Source organism: Phasianus colchicus, chromosome 1 (genome assembly GCF_987193195.1).
Source record: "Phasianus colchicus chromosome 1, bPhaCol1.hap1.1, whole genome shotgun sequence".
NCBI classification, from domain to species: Eukaryota; Metazoa; Chordata; class Aves; order Galliformes; family Phasianidae; genus Phasianus; species Phasianus colchicus.
The window spans coordinates 89,414,772-89,436,496 of record NC_143436.1 but is presented as its reverse complement, the minus strand read 5'-3'; the positions used below and the strand labels follow the sequence as shown (position 1 = coordinate 89,436,496).

Below are 21,725 nucleotides of genomic sequence, written 5' to 3'. Positions count from 1 at the left end.
TTAATTTACAAATGATCCCCTGGCACAGGATATCATAAAAATACACCGCACCAGAATTACGTGCTGAAAATCAATGTCAGTCATTGAAGCAGATGGACCTGGGAGAACTCCTTTGCAGCTTGCCTTTTAAAATGCATGCAAAAGAACGTCACTGCCTGTTATCTAATTTCTCAAGTCAGATTCTATTATTGTTACATTATGTGTCACTTTGAGCAGTGAAAATCTGGAGCCTAATTCTTACTTACACAAAGGCTGCTTTGATTGCACTTTGGCAGATCTACAGTCTCTACAGAAACGTCGGTACTGACATGCTTTGCACACCTGTAGTGCAGTGAAATGGCCTTGGTACAAAATGCAGCTCAGGATCATAAGCGCTTTAACTATGGCACACACAAGGTAACCAAAGCTAAACAAACATTCAAATGACAACCATGCTGTCACTTCCAGACAAGCTCTAATTACATTTAGAAAGGACTCTGGCTTCTGAGGCCCAAGACTGTGTAAAATTACATAATAATTGAACGTAGACTCTGAAAAGAACACATCAAGCAAACCTCTAATGCTATTCTTCTCATTTCTAGTTATTCAGAGATAAAGAAGTTGCACAGATAATAAACAGTCAACAGAGTAGAAGTTAGAGAAGCATGCAGCCCATGAGATTCAGGTTTCTGTTTTGACTTCCATTTGACAAGTCTGTAAGAGACCTATGGCACAGTTGCTACTTGGAAAGAGTTTCCTTTTTCATTTTCCCTAGTGACAGAAGCCGGAATTTGCAACAGTTGCTAGACGTTTGGTGTTTTCAGGCCTCACGGAAGGTGCCACACTGCTCTAACTGCATGATGAGATGACAAAATATGGTTGTAGGTAAGGAAGACCCAAACAGAAGGGTAAGTAAAACACTGGTTCAAAACACTATTTTTAAGGAGGAAAAATGAAGGAGAAAAAACTTTTAGGAAAACAAAGAGGACATCATCATAACTAAGTGAATCTTAGTTATGTAACTAAGTCACTCCTGTGCTGCTCTTCTCACAGCATTACTGGAAATCAATGAAACCACAAGGATGCAAATGAGAGCAGAACTCAGGACAGCGCTTCTCCAGGTTTCATTTCATGGCTTCCAGCCATGGAAAATGACAAAAACAAGTTCATACTTTTGCAGTCTTGATAGCAGACTGCTGTTTTGCAAAACTGGGAGAAAAGTCTGGGCAAAAGTAGTATGAAAACATTTCTCACTTGAAATGCTATTGTGTAAGCAAGGTAACAGCTTCGGCAGAGAAGAGGTACCAGGCTGAGTTCATCAGACTTTCTTTCTTGGTGCCCTTCAAGCTTCTGAAAAAAGTCAGTGTTTCACATTAAGTCTGAATACATAGAACTGGATTGCCCAACAGGGGCCACAAGATCAACAGTAGGTTGTGAGGTTGTGAATGGCTTCATCAACCGCTGCCTTGTGGTTTCTTAGGTAGCCAGTAATCTGTTACATGCCATTTGCTCAGGCTGTGATGGTTTCAGACTGTCCTAGATTTCCTTACTGACTTTCCACTATAGCAAAGGATATAGGCCATCATATCTCCAATAGTGGGACAATACTAAATAATTAAGAGCTAAAGACGACTTGCTGTCATTCATTTCCTCCCATCACAGGTCTAGAATGCAAGATCTGACCATGCTGGCTGAACTGACCCGACAGGCCTAAGAGATCTGTGCATTCTCCATATTATCTGCGTGGATGGCCTAACTCTTACACTGAGAGGACCAGACCAAAGTAATGTGACTTTCCATCACTCAGAGCTGTTCTGCCCTGAGGACATTCTGCAGATGCTTTTCCTCCTACACAGCAAAGGACAAGAGTAAAAATAACAAGCAAGCTTCATTCAGTCATGTTCAGTAAAAAATCTGTGCTAGTTACATGAAATTCTCTGTGCAGTCTTAGGCCACAGAGACATAGAAAACAGCGTACAATAGCTGTTTAAATCTATCATCTGACAAATGGTGGCTGAAAATTAGAAACTCCCCATTATTAGGATCTCAAAGAGCATATTAAATGATTTATACACAAAATTTGGGAGTCAAGTTTACAAAGGAGAATAATTTTACTGACTACTGAAATAGACTACAGCGTCATGTAGGTGTCGACTTAACACTAGGAAGCTAGTGGTGGAAAACAGACATTCAGAGAAAGCAGTGGAGGAGGAAGCACAGGCCAAATTAAACACTATGCAATTCACGTGCTTTCTGAACATTCTGGCATCAAAGAGAAAAGAAAATCATACCTGTGTACATTTTCCATTGCTGCTACCTCTGCCAGAGCAGCTAAGCTAAAAAATGCAGACACTGCTGGCATATCTGATGTAATACTATGATTTTCTTGTGTCTCTGCATTTCCGGAGCATTCACTGTTGCAATCAGTTTCTGCACTCGACGCTTTTTGAAGACTGCTCTGTGGAAGATCTTTTTGCTTTTCCTCTGTAACAAAAGAGAGTTAAGCTTGCAAGTCTAGCTCTTACATTCATAGCAGTACATTGAGGTACTGACCAGTCCAGTGTTAACAAAAACTTCACCATTAGGACTTCGATTGTGCTAGTAAAATTAATTCATGCTGCAACTTCTTCTGAACCAAGCTAATGACTGAAGCATACAGAGGTTTATGAAGCAGTTTACTGACTTTGGATTCAGCTAAGTTTGATCCTCCAGGTCAGTGAACAGAGCTTGTGTCTCTGTGTACGTTTAAGATACAAGAAGCCCGAAAGATTATCTTAACCACTGAGGCTTTTGCACTGATTGTCATACCACAGAATAGTTTTTATGTCATATTACTAAGTGCACTATGATTACTTTGCTGGACTGGAAAGAAAGTATGAAATGGTATGAAAGTATGAAATGAAAGTCTTTCATTTCTTTCTGTAATCAGCTCTTAGAAAAATACCAGGGAGAGATGACAGATGTGGGCAGTCAAACAAATGGAGTTGGCCATTAAGGATGTAACCATTTCACAGTTGATCGATATTTGCATTTTATAGAATGATCTTTCCGAGCAGGTCTAAGAACATGCTGGCTGAACAATACTTTCCTAATTAGTTGCTTGTGCTTTAATATAATCTCCAACTATTCAATTTGAACAAAATTTAAACTTAAACTACCATTTCCTTACCCAGTGTCCCTCCTGCTGGTGACACGCGGCCATCTGCTGTTCGAACAAGATGAGTGATCTTAGTTTTCCTTGCTTTCCTTTTCTGGCTTCCAACTAAAGGCTCATGCATCATCGCTGGCTCTGGAGTGTTTAGGGCAGATATACAAATTTTATTCCTCCAGGCAAGCTCAATGGGATTTCTGTCTTCTGAGAGTATGGCTGAAAAAAAACAAAAATAAATTAATCTACATTTAAGATACAACTCCTGGCTATTCTCATTTAACATTCTGTAAATATCTACATAATGTACTAAACTTTTCCTCACAAGTACTCAGAGCACAAATCAAGGCAAAATATCATCTTGATCTGGCAGGGGCTTGCACTGGAATAGTAGCATAAGATTTCCTAGGAGGTTCAAGTTTTTAACATTTGCAAAGGAAACTGTGAGACAGAAAGTAGCATTTCAGTTTGAGCATGTTATCAGAGTGTACAACACTCCACAACAGAAGATGCCAATAAGTAGCTAACAGACAAAGACATTTAAAGAACAATAACAGCTAGGGTCCTCACGTAAACTTATCTTAGCTCATAGCCAGACTCACAAGTGGCAATCAGGAATTCCTGAATAACCCTCACACTTCTCTTTCAAGTCACTCTATTTCACCTCCTTTAAGCAGAAGGAAATGCTGCTTTCTAAAAATAATAAAGCTTAGAGAAACCTAAACGCAGCAAATACAAAAGCCTAGATCACTCAAATACAAGAATGCTTAAAGAAAAAATAAATAAATAAGTACAGGACAGAATACTATAATTACTACAATGGGATCACTACTTACATAAAGTGAGAGTACAAACTGAACTGTTTGAAATTCTTTCAACAGTACCAGTATTCACATTTCAAAGCAGCTTTCCATCAAGAGGTGGAACATGATGACAGATTTTCACCTGACTAGACACTAGCTTCACTCTTGTTCACGCAGAAATTGGTCAGACAGTAATCACTGGCAGTATTTAAGTTTCCAAAGTCTGAGATCAGCATACAGTCATAAACTGCCTGCCACTTCCAGTGATTTAATAAACCACACTGCTGATACCACAGGGTTTCACAAGTTCATAAATTCAGTCTGGGAAAATTATTCTTCTTTGATAAAAGCATTACCTCGTTCGTGCTTACAGAAAGATAGGGTTAGCAACAAAGGGAATGCCCAGGTCATTTCGTAGAGGCTTCCCTCGACTATTTTGAAACTGAGAGCACTCATGGCATCTTCACCAACTCCACAGGTTGTTATTCTCCCAGATGCACTGCCTCCTGAATGATTACATAATTTTTCCTAACATCTCTATCTCATCTTTTCCGTGCATTTTCAACTCATTATTTTCTTTACTACGCATCAGGTTACAGCTCATCTCTTTTTAACACTCCTTTATTTCACAGTTGTTAGCACGTCCACATTTTCTTCCTCTTCCCCACCGTTCCCTTCAATCTTTGTTCCTGTTTTCAAGAAACATTTTAAACCCATTTATTCACTCTGTGGGTGACAGGACGTGCAAAACTTCAGTCGGAATGCCAGCAACTGCACTTTCAGAAGAGTTAAGCATTGAAGAAGACCAACCTCCTACACTGAGACTGGGAGTATCATGCAGGAGCAACCAAACCTCCCAGATCGCACACAACAGTCCACACGTCATTTTAATAATATTTAATGTTTATGTACTGGTTAGATATGGCTAATATAAACTCTTTTTTTGGGTAGCTTCTTTGAATGCTAACTATGAGACTGGGAACGGGCTGAAGAGAATAGCTACAACACAGTTTTGTCCTGCAATATGCTGCCTTTGCTTTCTTGGAAAAGAGCCCTGTTTTACTGTGTTATAGCAAAAGAATATGAACAGATCTAGTGTATACGTGTAAAAGCATCTGGAAATGTTACAAAACTTAATGAATGTTCTTGAATCCACCTTTGTGCTTTCCCTCATAAACCATTTTTGGAATTATGCATGTTCTTTACTTTGAAAAATGCACAGCACTTCAGTGAGCTTTCCTCAGTGTTTACCCATAAATACTGATACTCTGCAGAGCAGAGTTTTGCTGTAAAACTTTTTCTTTTATTAAAGAGTACATGAGTGATTGCAATAACATCTGCCCAAAAGCAGTACAATTAAGAAGAAGCACTAGCGACTATAAATGTGACTTCCAAGTAATTCAATTTACCTAATAGTGAGATGTTCAGATAAGCTTACTGCACTGACTGGGACCAAAATCTTAATTGGAATGTATAATTAAACAGGCAGCTTTATCTCTAGATTTCTAATTTGGGAATTCAAAAGCGTTGATTATGTATTAATGTAATGGCTTGGTTGTAGCCCAACTGTATTTGCTAATTCTGATTCAGGGATTTGCTCTAATTAGATACTACTTTGACAATGCTGTTTAATTCTAAGATTGGGTTTATAATGGCTTTAATTTTAGCAATGCACTTTTTTTTTTTTTTTTACATTTAATAAAACCATTAAAGAAACAATTTCAAATAACGAACATCTGAAAGAAAGGAACTTGGGTATGTTTTTAGTTAAATATGTATTATTTTATGAGCTATGCCAGGTCACTGGGAATTATCTTGATTGGTAAATACAATAGATAGTTCTTATTAAAATTCATGTTTTATTTTACACATTGCATCCATCAAAAAACTTCCAGAAAATATAAAGTCTTGAAAGGTATAAAATAAAAATAATAAAAAAATTAAAAAGGCAATAGTTAGCATTATTAAAGACATAAAATGATAAAAAAAAATGCAACAGATTAGGATAAAGCAGTACATCTATCTTAAGTGTTTCACTAAAAAACAGCAGAAGGTGACTGACAAATTCAGGATTAAGTGTATCTCTCCCTGTTTTAAGGTAACTCAGTCTTTAAAAGGAGACTTAGAGTCCTCTATAATTATTCACTTAGCTTAGGAGAGCTAACACTTCACTGTAAAATTGCCATGCATTTTGAATGAGAAAGGAATAAAAATGAAGAGTGAATGAGTGGGGTTTTGTGTTTCTTCCCTCACCCTTTGGGGTGAAAAGAGTGGGTGCTGAAGGGAAGAGTTGCTTTCCTCAAGAGGACTTTTCTACTTTTCTTGGTGGAAGTTGGGTTAAGAGATTATCTCATTGCCTTCTTCTCAGATTATTTATTCAAACAGAGATAAAACTGAACTCAGAGGAAATTATACAAGACTAAAGGCTCTCAAGACCATTTGCACTGAACTTGAGACAAACAACTGGATGGCAAAGCAAGGTACAAACAAGGGTTCTCATCCTGCACTGCTTTCAAGAAAATCAGTACCCCACTGCTTCCACTGACAAAGGTGTGTCTGTTTGGATGCTTTAAATCGAGCCTTTGATTTGCAGTGCTGAAATGACAGGGCTAAACAAGTTTAATTCCCTGGTTCTTTTTAGTCATTTCTTGAATCCATTTTGTATCCCTTTTGCTTCCACGCTCTCCTACCTGTGTGAGCAGTGTAGAACTCATCTAATTTTCAGAATGCTTTCTAGAAATGAAATGAGGTTCTGTTCTACTGTTCAATCCTACATTTCTGTGGTTAGCTTACTATATGACAGTAGAGCATGCAGAACTTGGGGACTATTTTTTGCAAGAGGAGTTGAGCACATGATATGAAAGTCTAGACCTTCTGGTATACTTACACTGTGGTCACAAAAATGACTTAGAAAAAAAAGCACCTGGAGCTGTATGCCAGATGGTTTCCTGAGCTAGATTTGTTTAAAGCTAGCATGGACCGTTTACCCTACTCTGCAGGCCTACAGAATACATGAAGTCTTCTTATTGCTTCCATCTACGGTTGGTTCTTTTTTGCATTGTAGAGTGCAAGCTGCAGCACACCAGAACACAAGTCTAACGCAGCAGATGAGAAACTGGCATAGGTCTAACTCAAGTCTTACACATACGGAAAAAAAACCCACAAAAATCAATGGAGAGAGAAAGTGAGGATTTAAAAGATGCGACTCACTGCCCTCATTTTGCTGATTTTTATCAACTATCAGTACTTCTGTAAAGTTGCAGCCAGAGATTGGAACTTCCTTGTTAATGCTAATTTTGCAATTAGAGCAAAGCCAGCTAAGGTAGTATCAAGAACACTGACAAACATCTTTACCTCATCCCTTTTCTAATGCCATACCGAACAAGGATAAGACAAGACAGAGCTCCCTTTGAGAAATGCTAGTGCCAAAACCACACTCAAATCACAGAGGCAGGTCTACAATAAGAACGCTCTATTCAAGAGCCCACTCAACAGCTACTGATCTCACTCAAAACTGAAGAACTATTTATCACCTGCCTTTGTGAGTATAAAATGACAAAGCAGCTCAGCACACCACAGAAACTGTCAGTAACACACCAGGTAGATCAAAAATGATTTCTTCAACATCTGGTAACAGGAGTTGTAGCAGTTCTCAAGCTGTTAAAGATGAAGGCAGCGTGACCCCTGCTAACAGCAACACTTACAGGTGTCTCCAGCTATCAGAATATCCAAGTCTCTCCTTCCTCCAGCAAAATTAACTTCATAAAAACCATAACATATACATACTTGTGACTCATCAGAAGTACAAAATAACCAAAATAACTAAGCCCTTGTTTATTTTTTTAACTCAAACAAAACACACAGATATCCAGCTTGAGTGCTTCTGAACATGGAATAGTTCTTGGATTCGAAGAGTTTAGGGCCACACTGCCAAGGAATTCATGAAACTATGATGTATGATGTACATCAAGGCCATACCCAGACTGCATTTTGCTGATAACTGTTCCTCACTGTGTAGTTACGGTAGCCAAGATACCAAATTTTCATTACTTTAACTCAGAAAATACAATTCCCCTTGAACATGTGTGTGTATACACACACACACACACACACACACACACACACACACACACACACACACACACACACCAGTGTCTTTCCTTTGATGATTTCCATGTGGGCTGTGTAAGGCTGGTAGGTTCAAGCTTCTCATGCCTTTTTTCAGTCTTGGGATGAACTCAGCAAACTGGCCCTGCTCCAGCAAATGCATAGACACGTCCTTAATGTTTAGACACTATGATACTATTCACATTCTCAACTTCCTGGGGCATGCCGCTGTTGTACTGGAATAAGGCCAGGGTATTCAACACTTGTCAAGCTTTAATCTTTGATCATAGTGCATACTTCATACTTCATTTTATACCAAAACAGGCTGGTTTCTTTTAATCAAATAGGTTTTTGTGTGTTGTTGATAACAACACTTCATGTTTTATCTACAGATATTTTTTACTTTATCTTGTATTAAATGCTTCTATTTCTTTTCCTATAGGATAATGTTAATATTGCTTTTTAATGTTAGATTTTAGTTTTACTTAAATTAATTTATCTCTATGGTCTATTAATAATTAAGACACAACAATTTGACTGGCACCCAGTGATAATGTGTGGTGATATCTTTCTCACTCTGGTGTGGAAGCATGATAGTTACTTTTTATGAGCAACTCCCACAACATGTTTATTATGCAAATCCCATGAAAAAAGAATAAGTAATTTAAAAATATTTGTATTGCTGGATGCAGAAGAGCTGGCAGAGACTATATGGGAAAACAGTGCAAGTGCACCACAGAGGATACAAAACATAGCATCAGGAAAGGAGAACAAATGACACAGCTAAGCCTTAGGGAAAGGGATCAAGCATAAAGATCCTGGGGAAGCTGTCATTTTATTATCTTAAAATGGGATACACATGGAGAGGGAAAAAAAAAATAAATGGAAGAAATTAATAGAGCCTTATAAATGAGTGACCAGGGAGGCCCTGCTACACTACTGGGATGATATGGGAGAGAACTCTACTCCAAGATCTGAGTATCATGGAGTAGGGGGGAAAAAAAAAGATAAAAAGAACAGGCCTTGGAAAACAGGCTTAGTTATAATTGTGTACACCCAGTACACATAAAAATGATCCTAGAAGTTATGAAGTGTAGGTAAGTAGGATCAGAATGCTGTAGCAAGAAAAAGAATTTGGAGATCTATCAGCAGGATAGAGGACTGAGCAAGACCCTAGCAGAATTTAAACTGTAGATGTTATCTTCAACCTAAGGGAGAACAGGAAGCTGGTTAAGACTTCTGCAGAGGGAGGGTTGGTTCAGGGTTGCAGGACTACTTTTGAGAACTGGTGCAGAAACCAGCTTTCAAGCCCCAACCAGCTGTAGTCTGCAGAGTTCTAGACAGATGGAAATAAGAGAGAAAGGAGCAAACAACTTGAATAAATGGTCTGGTCAAGTGCAAACAATCTGGTCTCTGATATAGAAAGGGATGGAGATAAGGAAAACTAAAGGACTAGAGAGCTATGAGCAGTGGAAGACAAAAGTAGTTCAGGGCCAAATACAGAACGGCCCATGCTTTGCCAGCTCTGTTGCATAGAGTCTAGAACAGGGAAATTGTAATTGGAGATACCAATAAGCAGCAAAACAGTATCATATTGGAATATTGTAATATGATCAACTGGAGCCAGGAGCTAGTGGAATCAAAACAGACAGGGCCATAAGGGATCAAAGCAATCTAATACCTCTGTCTAGAAGCATTACCCAAGACTGAATTCAGAGAGCATACAGCTCTAAACCTTAACTAAGTAATTCACTACCAGTACCTTTGTCCGGAACATTAAGCTTCTTCTTTTTGTGCTTATATTTGCTGACAATTTTGGGGAAAAAGTTCTTTCTCTTAGACTGGACTGAACCTACAGACAACATTAATAATACATACTTTTAATTAGCAGTTTTTAAAAAAACTATAACAGTTACAGTATCTATTATAAAACCTCTAATTCCACTAATGCAGGACACCATTTAACAGGGAAGCACAATAGAGAAAGTCTCCATTTTGTCTCCTGGAGACTTTTTGTGGGCTTCAGTCGGCTGTAGTTCAACTCAGCAGCTTTTAATGCTTAAGGGTCCCATAGCATTTTGAAGAATGACCACTTGAAACTTTGCCATACCATAAAAACAAAAGTTTTGTTTGTTTGAAGACATGCTCCCTTTTGGATGTATAATGGGGCGGAGATAACTTTCTTCACAGCAGCCCATATGTACTGTTTTAAATTGGTGACCAAAACTGTGTTGCTAACACCCCACTGTTTCAGTTGTTATTGAACAGTGCTTGCATCTAGGCCTTGTGTTTTCAGACTCCCCACTAAGGAGGCTGGAGGTGAACAAGAAGGAGGTTGATAGAGGACACAGGCATGGCAGTTGACCCTAACAAACCAAAAAGATGTTTCATACCATGTTTCACCACATTAAACAGTACAACTGGGGACAGGTTTCCAAAATAACTGTTACTCAGGAACTAGCTAGGCATGGGTTTGTTGGTGGTGAGTGATTGTTTTTGCACTTCTGATTCTATACCCCATCCCGCTCTTGGGGAAGTGAGTGAGTGACTGCACAGTAACTTACTTACCAGACAGAGCCATTCCACCATAAGATGCAAGAGTTAGGTTTGCTTTTTTGGATACCAGAAATAATTTTATAGCAAATGCAGAAGCAAAAGCTCCCAGGGGAGAAAAGTGAGAGTGTGTTCAGCTGTTATTGTTCCCACTTTGATAGTACTCTTTACTAGAAATAGTCCAAAGACACTTTAAGTGACAGTAACCAACAAAGCATACCACTAGCACAGGTGAAAAGGAAACCATCCTTTGACACACAAATGGGGTAAACTGCAGTACAGCAGCAAAGGTATAACAGATCAAAGACAATAGATAGATCATCTCTACACACTGCAAAGCCATTTTTATGCAGTTACTTCTCGGAAACAAACTGCACATATTGCCAAAGGTAAGCAAGTCCTCAGGCTAGCTCAAACAGAGTTGTCTAAACAGAAGGGAGATGAGCTGCAGATGAAAAGATAGCTGATATCCTACAAGAGGGCATCCAACTGCTGTGTGGCAGGATCTGTATCCTACTTGTCACAAACCTGACCTCCACTTCTTCTCCTTACAAGAAACCAGACATACATTACCTACTGATACAAAACTGCAACTAAGTAATGATGTGCAAGATAAAACCATGTTATGCATCTGAGTTTTTGATCACTACCAATCCCTGTATATCAGGAATGAAGAAGGAAAATGTGTAGCACTTGCAAGAAGGATCAAGATTTAGTAGAATTCACAGAAATTGGGTTCCATTTCAAAAATACTGAAAAAATAGAGAGAGAAAGGTAAATTCCAGACAGGTAAGAAATACTAGGATTTTTTATACTTTGGCTTTGTGGATAACAAGAGACTTTAAAAACAAAACAAAACAAAACAAAAAAAAACACAAACTTAATCAAAAACAATAAAGCTACTACAGAAATCAAAATTTGGAAAAAGATAAATCATATCATGAAATATCCAGACATCAAAGAACAAACCAAAGCAAGAAGTATTCCAGGCACCATCTTAGACAGCATTAGCTTGAATTTTAATAGCTTTATTAGAACACACAGAGAGAATGCTAGAGGGCTTGGTAGAATAGGCTGTATTCACTCAAACTTATTTGACTGTTTCTGTGAATTTTGTAATAGGTTCCTGAGTATCACAGAGTTGGATGAGCAATATACTGCCAGAACAACAAAAATGCAAAATAAGGCACACAAAAAATCTCAGAGAGGTTAAGGTAAAGTGTAAGTGGAAAAAAATGATCTTTTCTGAAGACTGATGTCTAACACTTCATTCAAACAAACAAAGACAAATCCTTCTGACAGTTCATTCCACTAGACACGCAAGAGAGGACTCTCAGGACATTTTTGTTACTATGGTTGTGTTTCTTTGTTTTGTTTTTTATTTTTGCAGGTGTTTGGTACTGGCAATACTTTACATAATACCACATTAGTCTCCACTTCTATAGCTCAGCCTGCACCCTTACAAACTGTTTAAATCAATTCCATAGACTGCCAGCAACTGAGGAGCATAAATGAGATTAAAAACTCTCCAGAAAATGACAGTCATTTCATGAAGAAGGAAAACTGTCTCTAATTTCTCCTCTATTATTCAAGAAACATTTCTGATAAGCTTACACCTGCAACATGAAGGGCATTTTGCAACACATGACACTTGCATATGGTATTCTGTTCCCACGTGGAAAACTCAAAACATTGACCTCATTGGGATGAAAAGAGAAGACATCTTCTTATAAAGAAATTTCCAATATCCTACCCTTTTAGCCTTTTTCTTGTGAGACAATGTCTACAATTACTTCCACATTTACATGTACAAATTGTCTAGCAATTGCTAAATAGACTGTTCAGCTCTTTGAAAACTGTCACATCCAATTCTTTCCTTAGATTAAGAAACGAATCAATGAACTGCCAAATACAGACCTCAGCTGGAGAGACAGAGATCAACCTCCTGCTGAGGTCCTTGCCTTATCCTATGAGGCCGCTGGGTTGGTGCAACTCCCACATTCTCCACAGCTCCCAGAAGAACTGAGCTCTGAAATTTTACAGCATGTCATCTCCAGACATCCTAATGCTCAAAACTGAGTCCCCAAAATCCCAAGCTAAGGCTGAAAGGAATGCCACAGAGAAGTTACTTTAATTTGATGCTTTATTTCTAGTCCTAGAGTCCATAAAAAAAACCAAAAATGCAGAAAACTCCTTTCATAAATAACAGTATAATATGCTTTCCTCTACTAGCCTTCGCAAAACAAGAGCTTTAGTGAAGTGCTTAGTGTGTAAGTGAGCATTTCTTCATAGCACACGACAGAAATAATGACTATGCCTGCTGCTCATTTTTGCAAATAAGTATATTAGTGACTCACTGTAGACTGATGGCTTCTGTGCGGTGGGATGTTTTGGCACATATGCCATTGGAAAGAAGAAAAATAAAATCAGTCACAGATCCAGCGAATGTTGGAGCAGTCCATCTGTACAGATTCAGGATGGCTGTATTTTTCAGCCATTTTGTTACATTACTATAGTAGGTACACAACCCTGGTACCAAAGAATTGGGGTGGGATTTACAGAAAGGTTGTGGCTTGTTCAGTTCTACTCCCACTGATTCCTGCTAATGTGATGAGAGCAGAATTTGGACAAATTAGAAACTTCTGGGGAAAAAAAAAAAAAACAACCTCTTTCATTTAAGAAAATTCAGCTCTCACTTTACACATGGATTTAAAACAGTTACGTCACAGGGTTCTGTAAGTGTTTTTATATTGAAAGAACTACCTAAAGTGAGGACTGGGCACAAGATAATGGAAAAGTTCAGTGGACACTGATCTAATGATTTTCTGCTTTAGAGTAAAAAAAAATGTCCTGACAACCCTGTCTGTTTGGGTCAGGCAACAAACCAGGCTTATCTCCTTATTTAGCTTTCTGTAACTATAGTTTAATCACACTTGACAGAAAATCAAATGTGGCACCCTTGTCAGGCAGGTTAGAATATGTTTTTTTGTTTTGTTTTAAGGCATGGAAACCTAGTTATGAAACAAACATCCCACCTCCAAACAAACAAACAAAAAATCCTCTATTTTTATTTTCCAAACATCCTGTGGAAGTTTCAGCGTGCATCACTCCCATCTACTTTCCAGATTTAGTAAGCACTAATCCAAAGTCTGCAGAAAATATACTTATCTGAAGACTGAAAATGCATGGGAAGTTTATCATTCTGTAGACGGTCATTCAGGAAAAGCTGGGCTCAATTTTAAAGAGCGCTTGCTAAACCTACCCCTAATGATCATTATGTATTGTTGGAAAAGTACCACATAGGAGGCCTCAGCCATTAGTTGGCACCATTTGTAATGGATGCTTCTTCTAAAGACCTTACACCAGAAACAACTCCAAGAAAGCATAAGCAGCAAAGACAACTCCACACAAGAGGACAAGACACAGCACAGCAAAGTTAAGGTCTTCTATGTCCCAACACAGAGTCACATCCATAGAGTTGTACTGCCTCTTAACAGTTCATGCTCATCACACTGCAAGAAAAAAATGCCACTTCTGCTTTTGCTGAATTCTAACGGTATAAACATGGTATTTCAAAAAACTCAGAACCATTCCAAAACAGTCTCCATCATTTTGCACACGTCTGCTTCCCATGCTTCCCTTTAGCAGAAGCCCAGTTTGTAGACCTGTATGCGTAATACCACTGGAGACCAGAATTCTCTAGGTGTCTTTGGACTCACAGTTTATAAGCAAGCCAACAGCATGTCTAGGCTGAACAGTCTGTCAGAAGACAACAAATTAATTTGGGAATTCAGCTTAATGGGTGTTTGACACAGCTGGAACTGTTTCCCTATAGATCTAGTAAGCTTAGTTGCGTGCAGTTTTGTTCAGGTTGTTTCAAATACACAGCTTGCATGTGAATTTTAAGAATTCTAAGAAATCTGGAAGAAAACAAATTAAAAATCAACCCACTACCATGAAATGCCTATAATTTTAGCAATTTTTATTTTTCTTTTCCTAAAGAGAAAAAGAAAAAAGGTATGTTGGGAAGTTTTTCAATTAGTTTTTGAGAGCTGAGCCTCACTCTCCACGGAGCTGGAATGACTGATGCAAGCTGCCAGCTCTCTCAGCTAGCTGTTGTGAATTCAGCATTCACTGGAATTGGGAACAGATAGTGATATCTCAGCCTGGTTTTATTTCAGGACTGTGGTTATATGTTCACTGCATAAACACTGGTGTCACCATCAGATATTCCTGCCCCTGGCGCTGCTTGTTGCAACCCCACAGCTCAGTTGGTGGAAAAGTTCATATGACTGCTGGCCATCTGCTTCAGCACAAAGTCAGCTGGTTTAGCTTTACGAGCCATTATTGCCAGCTACAGGCAAATGCTCCAAAGCCTCTTCCTCAGGGTTGTGCCAAAACTACTTGTATCAGAGTTGTGACCTGATTGCATTTATGCTTCCGACCTTCCCTTGAGACATGGCTGAAATATTCCCATTGTAACAGTGATGAAAACAAGGATAAAAACCTGCTTGTTCTTAGGAATCTAGCAAAAAAGCAAAATTCCAGTTCTAGGTTATCTGGCTGGAATGACAATGTATCATGCAATCCATTCATGCAACTCTGGACCTGCTGTTTTTTTTTTTTTTTTTTAAGGACATACAGACACCTGAACAGGTAAATACTATAACAAGAAATCCAAGCAGCTGCTATTACAGCTTCAATTGCCAGATCACCTTGTTCTCAAAAGATATTGCTTAACAGACCATTGTATTAACATACTGTAAAAAAAAAAAAAAAAAATCACTCATGCATATTAAAGAGGTTCTGTCAAATACATCCAATAAAAAAAAAAAAACCAAGAGTCAGGACTCAGTTGGTACTAGCACAAGCCTAAATCTGCAAAACTCTAACTGTTCCATATTTAATTATATATATATGAAAGTCAATATTAAAATTGACATGTGCTAGAAAAGAACAGCTGCTCAATCTTGCATATTCTAATGTAATTATTTTTGAAGCATTCAAAAAGCAAAGATCTAATCCAGGGTTGCCTGGCTAAAATACACATACTGGATTTGAAAATCAGCCAGTCTATGATACAATCATAGTAGCAGAACATGATTTTACGATGCCAGGGTTGAAAAAGCATCTTCCCTAATATATATTCGCTTCTCTACTACCTCTGTTACACAGGTTGTCTGTAAATAAAACAGCCAGATGTGTCATGAGTTTTTCTTTCTTTATAATCCTCAGCAATGGACCTGAGCAAAGGCAAACCATTTTTATCAGAACAAACTGACAGTGGAGAGTTAAGATCCTGAGGGGAAAAATCACATTTCATTCAGACACTTCTGGTAATCTATGTTTTACTTTATAGAGCCTAAAAGCACCCTTAAATGCAAAACTGCCTAGAACTGTTTTCTGAAAAACTTCAAAATAACTTTTTGATGTTCTGCCATTTTCTCCCTATTTTCCCCTGAGAAAACCTGACAAATCCACTTTTCTAACAAATATTCCCATTTTTGTTAAATTTGTTTGCTATGAGGAAATTATTTTGTGTACAAGCTCCAACAAGCTCTACTCAGCATGGAAATGAGAAGTTAAGACTACAGCTTAAAATTTAATCCAGGTGAGAACCAAGTGGCTTCAGTGCTAGAAAAATGTTTTGACTACACACTTTCCACATTTATAACAGTAAGGTAAGAAGACAAATTTCTGAGCTTGTCAAAGTGTTGTTACTAAGAACGTAGTGCACACTAACTTACCTTTGTTGGATTTTGGTTGTTCAGATGAGCCACTTCCCACCTTTCTCTTTTTCCTTGGAACAGATGAATTTTTCCTGTCAAAGGTAATAGGACTGTATTGAGGGAGGCTGTTGAATTTCTTTTCAAATTCTTCTTCCAACTTTGCTAAGCTAAAGGGGAAACAAAACCAATCAAATTAAATGTAACTGCAATTCTGGAGAAGAAATATATTATGAATACGAAGTGCATACACACGTACACATGTACATATATTGAGAAGGAAAAGATGCACACATACTGTAAACAAACTATAACATATTAATCCAACTTTGAGATAAGTACATACAATCCAGCTTCTGTATTTGTAATCAAGTATAAATTAAGTTTTAATATATGCAAATAGTGTAAAAATAAAAATCAGTGTCATGCTGGTGACACTTAGCAGCATAGATTTGTAAATTAGATTTGTCTGTTCTATAAGGGAAATGAAAAAAGCAAAACCAATAGATAAGCAATCTGGACAGTTTCACAGGAAGAAGTCACATCACACTGGAATGGAAATAACAATTCAAACTAGAGCAAAAATGTCACACTAACTTAAAAAGAAAGTGGCAAGTCATCCAATCTTTTGGGGAAATAAAAAAATAATTATGGAATGTTGTGCTTCAGGATTACAATTAGCCTTGTATTTCTTTTGGGGGATTATATTTCCTCTCTTCTTATTTTATTTGTTGGGAGATGAGAAAATACAATTAGCAACCTACATTCCTCATAGGTCAGCCAGACCTGAATGACTGAAATATGCTTTATTTACAACACAAGAAATCCACAGATGTAATACTGTTTGCAATAGCCAGATGAAAACAAAACACTTGAACTGGTTGGTATGGCATGGCTGTAGTGACAGTGCTATGATGTGTAAGCCCTACTTGTCAACAAATACCTGCAACCAGGCAGGATCACCAGAAGCAAGAATGTTTTAATAAAAGGCAATTCGTACCGATAGGCAGATTATAAATAGAACTGCCCATGACAAGGGAATAGTATTCATTTTCTACTAAATCTTAAGTGCTATTTGCTGTGGAAAACTAAAACTCAATAGATCTTGGCATGACTGTGATTCTGTGACTGTTGGAAGAGATGGCCATCAGACTCTATACACTTGGAAGTGCCACAAGAAACATTAATTCTTTCTATTTTTCTTGAAACACGATGTAAATCCAATTGCATTCTGAAAGTTTTGGTACACAAAATGATCCTTTGTTTGACCTCTACTCAGCTGTACATGGACAAAGCACACCTGGCATGCATCACCAGGGCAAATGTAGGCAGCTACCAATGGAGAAGAAGTTAAGAGGACACAGGAAAGTAAGGGGAGAAAGGAGCAATTCCAATGGCAGCAAATGGTGAGGACCCAGCAGACAGATGCCTTAATGCTTAAAGGTGATGATGAAGGGAGCAAAAAGGTTTAAGAAGAGTGGGTAAAAGTAAAAACAGCTCTTTGAGTAGACAGAAGATCAGGCAGAGTAAGGAACAAGGACAACCAATACCTTCTTCAGGACTTTGGCTCCACAAATTCTGCCTTTACAGAGCTCACTGAACAATATTCATTAATGGCATGGTTAAATCAGGAAGCAACACCTGTAAATATGTATTTTTTCCACCTAGCCAGATAACTATGGTAGAACAGTATCTGTCAAATAAATTGGTACACAGTTTTCATAACAACCTTGAATAAGTTATTTGAAACTACATTTTTTTTGGCTAGGAGATGCATTTCGTTTTCATACCATAAGGTGACTTAAAAGTTTCCCAATTTTTTATTTAAAATCTGGATAATTACAAAGTTTATATGCACTGCACTACAAATACAAGGTGTACCACTAGTTTTGCTCCAAACAAGAGAATGCTTGGAGACTTTCATCAATTTAATATCTTTGCTGCAGAGTAAGCTGCAGCTATATTTCTTATAGAACAGGCTATAAAAAGAGCATAAAAAAGGCTGGCACAAAAGAAATACATTATAGTTTTAAGCATGAAGCATGGAAAATCTACTCCTTTTTAAATTCATTTTCACCCTTTGAATTTAGATAATTGGAAGTCTTCAAGAATATGCAAGTTAGTATAAATGGCCAAACAGATTTAACAGCTATGCCTGCAGTTAAATAAGCCTGTTAGTACTCTTACAAAAATTATTATTCAAATAGTAGAAGATTAATTCTATGCAGCTGTACTAAATTTCAATGCATTTGAAATCATTAATTATTCTTCTGGTACACTTAATTCCTTTACTGTATATACACCTTGCCTCCATGGAGGCAAAATGGTGTATTTATCATAATTATTTGCAAGTATTAGAATGGTACTTAGTTTTCTTCTGTCAGCAATTTCAAGTGAGCAAAGAAATCTCTTTTTTTCTAGTCTAATTCTGTTTTCACTGCTTGAACGCCTACACTAATCTTCAAATATTGTTTGTAAAGTGCTTTGAAAATATCATTAACCCTCTTCATCTCTTGAGCAGGTAAATATTGTATTTTGTTGTTTTTTTTCTTAAGCAAGTAAGAAAATAATGTCATTCAAATTCGTTTACATTTGTGCAAACCAGGGAAGATCTCAGAGAAACTACTTTGGGATATCTAACCAGCAGGAATCTAGAGTATAACTCAACCAAATGGGGTTGGCAAATTTCAAAAATGCTTATCTAATTCTGATTACGTAGTTTAAAATGTTTGAGTGTTAGATATTCACTAACTGCTATGGGGAAGACTCGCTCATAAGGTACCAGGCTGAACTTGTTAAAATTTTGAACAGTGTTAAACTGCAACTTACCCAAAAACAAATTCTTCCTTTGGCTTAGGCCTTTTCAGTTTTTTGTTCCCGCTTGTCCCACTTTGGGAAAAAGCCCAGTTTTCTTCATTCCAGCATCCTTCATGATCTGAGGAGTTGCCTTTTCCTGAGCTTCTTTTTCCTGGGATTAAGGCAGAAAATTGTTTCTCATCTTAGAAAAATGTGCTAAGGTGGGCTCACAAGGAACTTGCATATCCATTCATCAATGCAATTTATGATGTCTGACCTTTCTGAAGGAGTTGCAAAACAATCCTTTTTTCCCCGCCAGAACAAGATAATCAACTTGTTGGCAACTTCCCTCCTCCTCCCTCCGCCCCCCTTTACATATATACTACCTTCAAAATCAGGATCCTCTGAGGTACGAAGGAAGACAAAGAAATGAGTAGATTTACAGTAACAAACTTACCTAAATTACAAGCATCTTTTTTCATTTCCACTTCAAATAATTACCCATTTAAATCTACTATTTGGAAAAATACATTTCAGTATATCTCATAAAAATTTCTGGAACCTTTCAGTCTCAAATGTATCCTTCCACAGGGCAAAGTTTTCCTGTTCACCACCTACAGCAAAACTAACAACCAAAGGGAAAGCACAACATTTCTGCCTTTTGTAGGATGGGTAACTGTGCTCAGAGCCACAGCTTCAAGAGATGTTTACATGGAAAGCAATTGTTCAGGGTTAAATGCAACATAGGTCCTACGGACTACTATCAGCAGGCTGATGAATCAACTGCACAAGCCTTCAGTCAAAAAGCTAAATCTCAGATCATGAAAGACAAAACCAAAGAGGCACAGATAAATAGGAATGCAGACTGCAGGACTCAAGATTTCCTGCCCTAAACCATGAAGCCCCCAGGCCCAGTATTTTAGGCGATCAGACACAGAAACCCCATCACACACTTCTTAATCACCAGTTTAAACATAAACCTTTGCTCTTCCTGCCACACCATGGCAGACTTTTGTGGTTCATGCTGTAAATGAAGCAGTTAAAACCACCCACCTCTGTCCACGTTAGCGCGCAGAGACGTAAGCATGCCCTCTGACACCAGAGTTTTATAAAGAGCACCTTTGCAAGATCTCTCTGATTTCCTGGAGCCACAGGTTTCTATTTTTTTAACACAGTCACTGTCCTCAGTTTTGACCTGTTCTGGTAAGCTCTGGGGCACCACCTCCTCTGTTGGGGTCAGTGGTTCCACTTTAATGCTATCAGAAGCCTCACAGGGTACTTCCTTGTTGGCTGTAATACTAAGGAAATCAGGAGGCTTCGATTCTTTGGTGGTCTCCATGGGTTTCTCCTTAGATGCCTTCTTCTCTTTAGATTTCACTTTTTTCTTTGGTGATTTTGTATCCAACATGCTTCCCTTCACATTTGAGGATGGGCGGGCTTTTTTGCGTGGAGTTTCTTCAAGTCTCTCAGCACCCCAATCTCCTTTTGCAACAGCTTCAATTGTATACATTACACTCTCAATGTCTGACTCGGAGGACTGCCTCTTTTTACAAGGCTTTTTAGGGGTGGATTTTTCATTTGTGTGCCGGTCCAACTTATTTTTCTTCTTCTTCTTCTTCAACTTTTCTGGCTTGCTTAGCCCAAGGATACTCATTTCAGCTAATGAAAGCTCTGGAGAACGGTACATGTAATCCTTTGTGTTATCATTTCTCTCAAAAGGATTGCTATCCTTTAGAAGACTAGTAAAATCACTGCATTTTACAGTTTCTAATTCCTCAGCTTTTGTCTCATCCCAGTTTTGCAGTGTCTCTGATTGTTCAATTTTTCTTCTACAGGAGTCTTTTATTGTTGTCTTCTCCAGTTCTTCCACTTCCATTTCTGGAATTTCCCTTGTCACATCTTCTGATACTTCCACTTTTATTTTCCCAGGTTCTTTCACTTTTACCCCTTCCGAAGCAAGGCACATCTAAAGTGAGTTAAAAATAGTTACTATGAAATAAACATCAACTGTTAACGTTACTTACCTGTATTAACAGGAGTGCTACACAGGAAATCTCTAGGATCCTAATTTATGAAAGCAAACTATGCTGAAGAACAATACTGAAAAAATGCTTAAGTTCTAATGAAGCAGATGAAATAAGACTAGTGGATTCTGTTGCTTTAAATGACAATAACAAAAAAATACCCTACAAAAAAATAAAATTCTAAATTGCGTTTCCATGATCCTTCAAGTGCTTTTTATGTATCCTGGAAAGATATTGCTAGACTGATTTTTCAGAATATCTCAAGTGCAATGGAACAATACAGTATCTCACTATCCCCACAGTCAAGCTACGTGGAATCTCAAATCCATACCCCTCACAGTTTCCAAATATCTCCACAAACAATTCTCTCCTCCACTTTCCAAATGGACTCCAAAAGTGAATAAAAAAATTGACTAAATCTCAGCAATCATTTTCCTTTATTTCAAAGTGCAAAATAATTTGGAAGATACTATAAAAGCCTTCCAATTCTCTATTCTAATGTCACAGCCCTATCCTGCAAAGAACTGCAAAGCAGTAGTAGTTGCCATGGTTATCCCCTCCTGAAAATAATGTTAATGGAAACCAAAAC

General features: G+C 37.9%; 1 protein-coding gene across 15 annotated transcripts in view; it reads right to left on the bottom strand.

Moving 5' to 3' along the window:
- The window catches only part of BBX (BBX high mobility group box domain containing), a 141,535-nt gene that overhangs the window by 16,980 nt on the left and 102,830 nt on the right, over positions 1-21,725 (bottom strand). For 12 of the 15 annotated variants that reach the window (XM_031613226.2, XM_031613214.2, XM_031613218.2 and 9 more), the window contains 6 exons: positions 20,166-21,078; positions 19,146-19,284; positions 16,338-16,486; positions 9,800-9,889; positions 3,149-3,346; positions 2,271-2,463 (listed from right to left, as the gene is read on the bottom strand). In XM_031613226.2, the coding sequence (XP_031469086.2) occupies positions 2,271-2,463; positions 3,149-3,346; positions 9,800-9,889; positions 16,338-16,486; positions 19,146-19,284; positions 20,166-21,078 (1,682 nt within the window). The remainder of the gene's footprint in view (positions 1-2,270; positions 2,464-3,148; positions 3,347-9,799; positions 9,890-16,337; positions 16,487-19,145; positions 19,285-20,165; positions 21,079-21,725) is intronic. The other 3 variants (XM_031613216.2, XM_031613219.2, XM_031613225.2) reach the window with 3 other exon arrangements.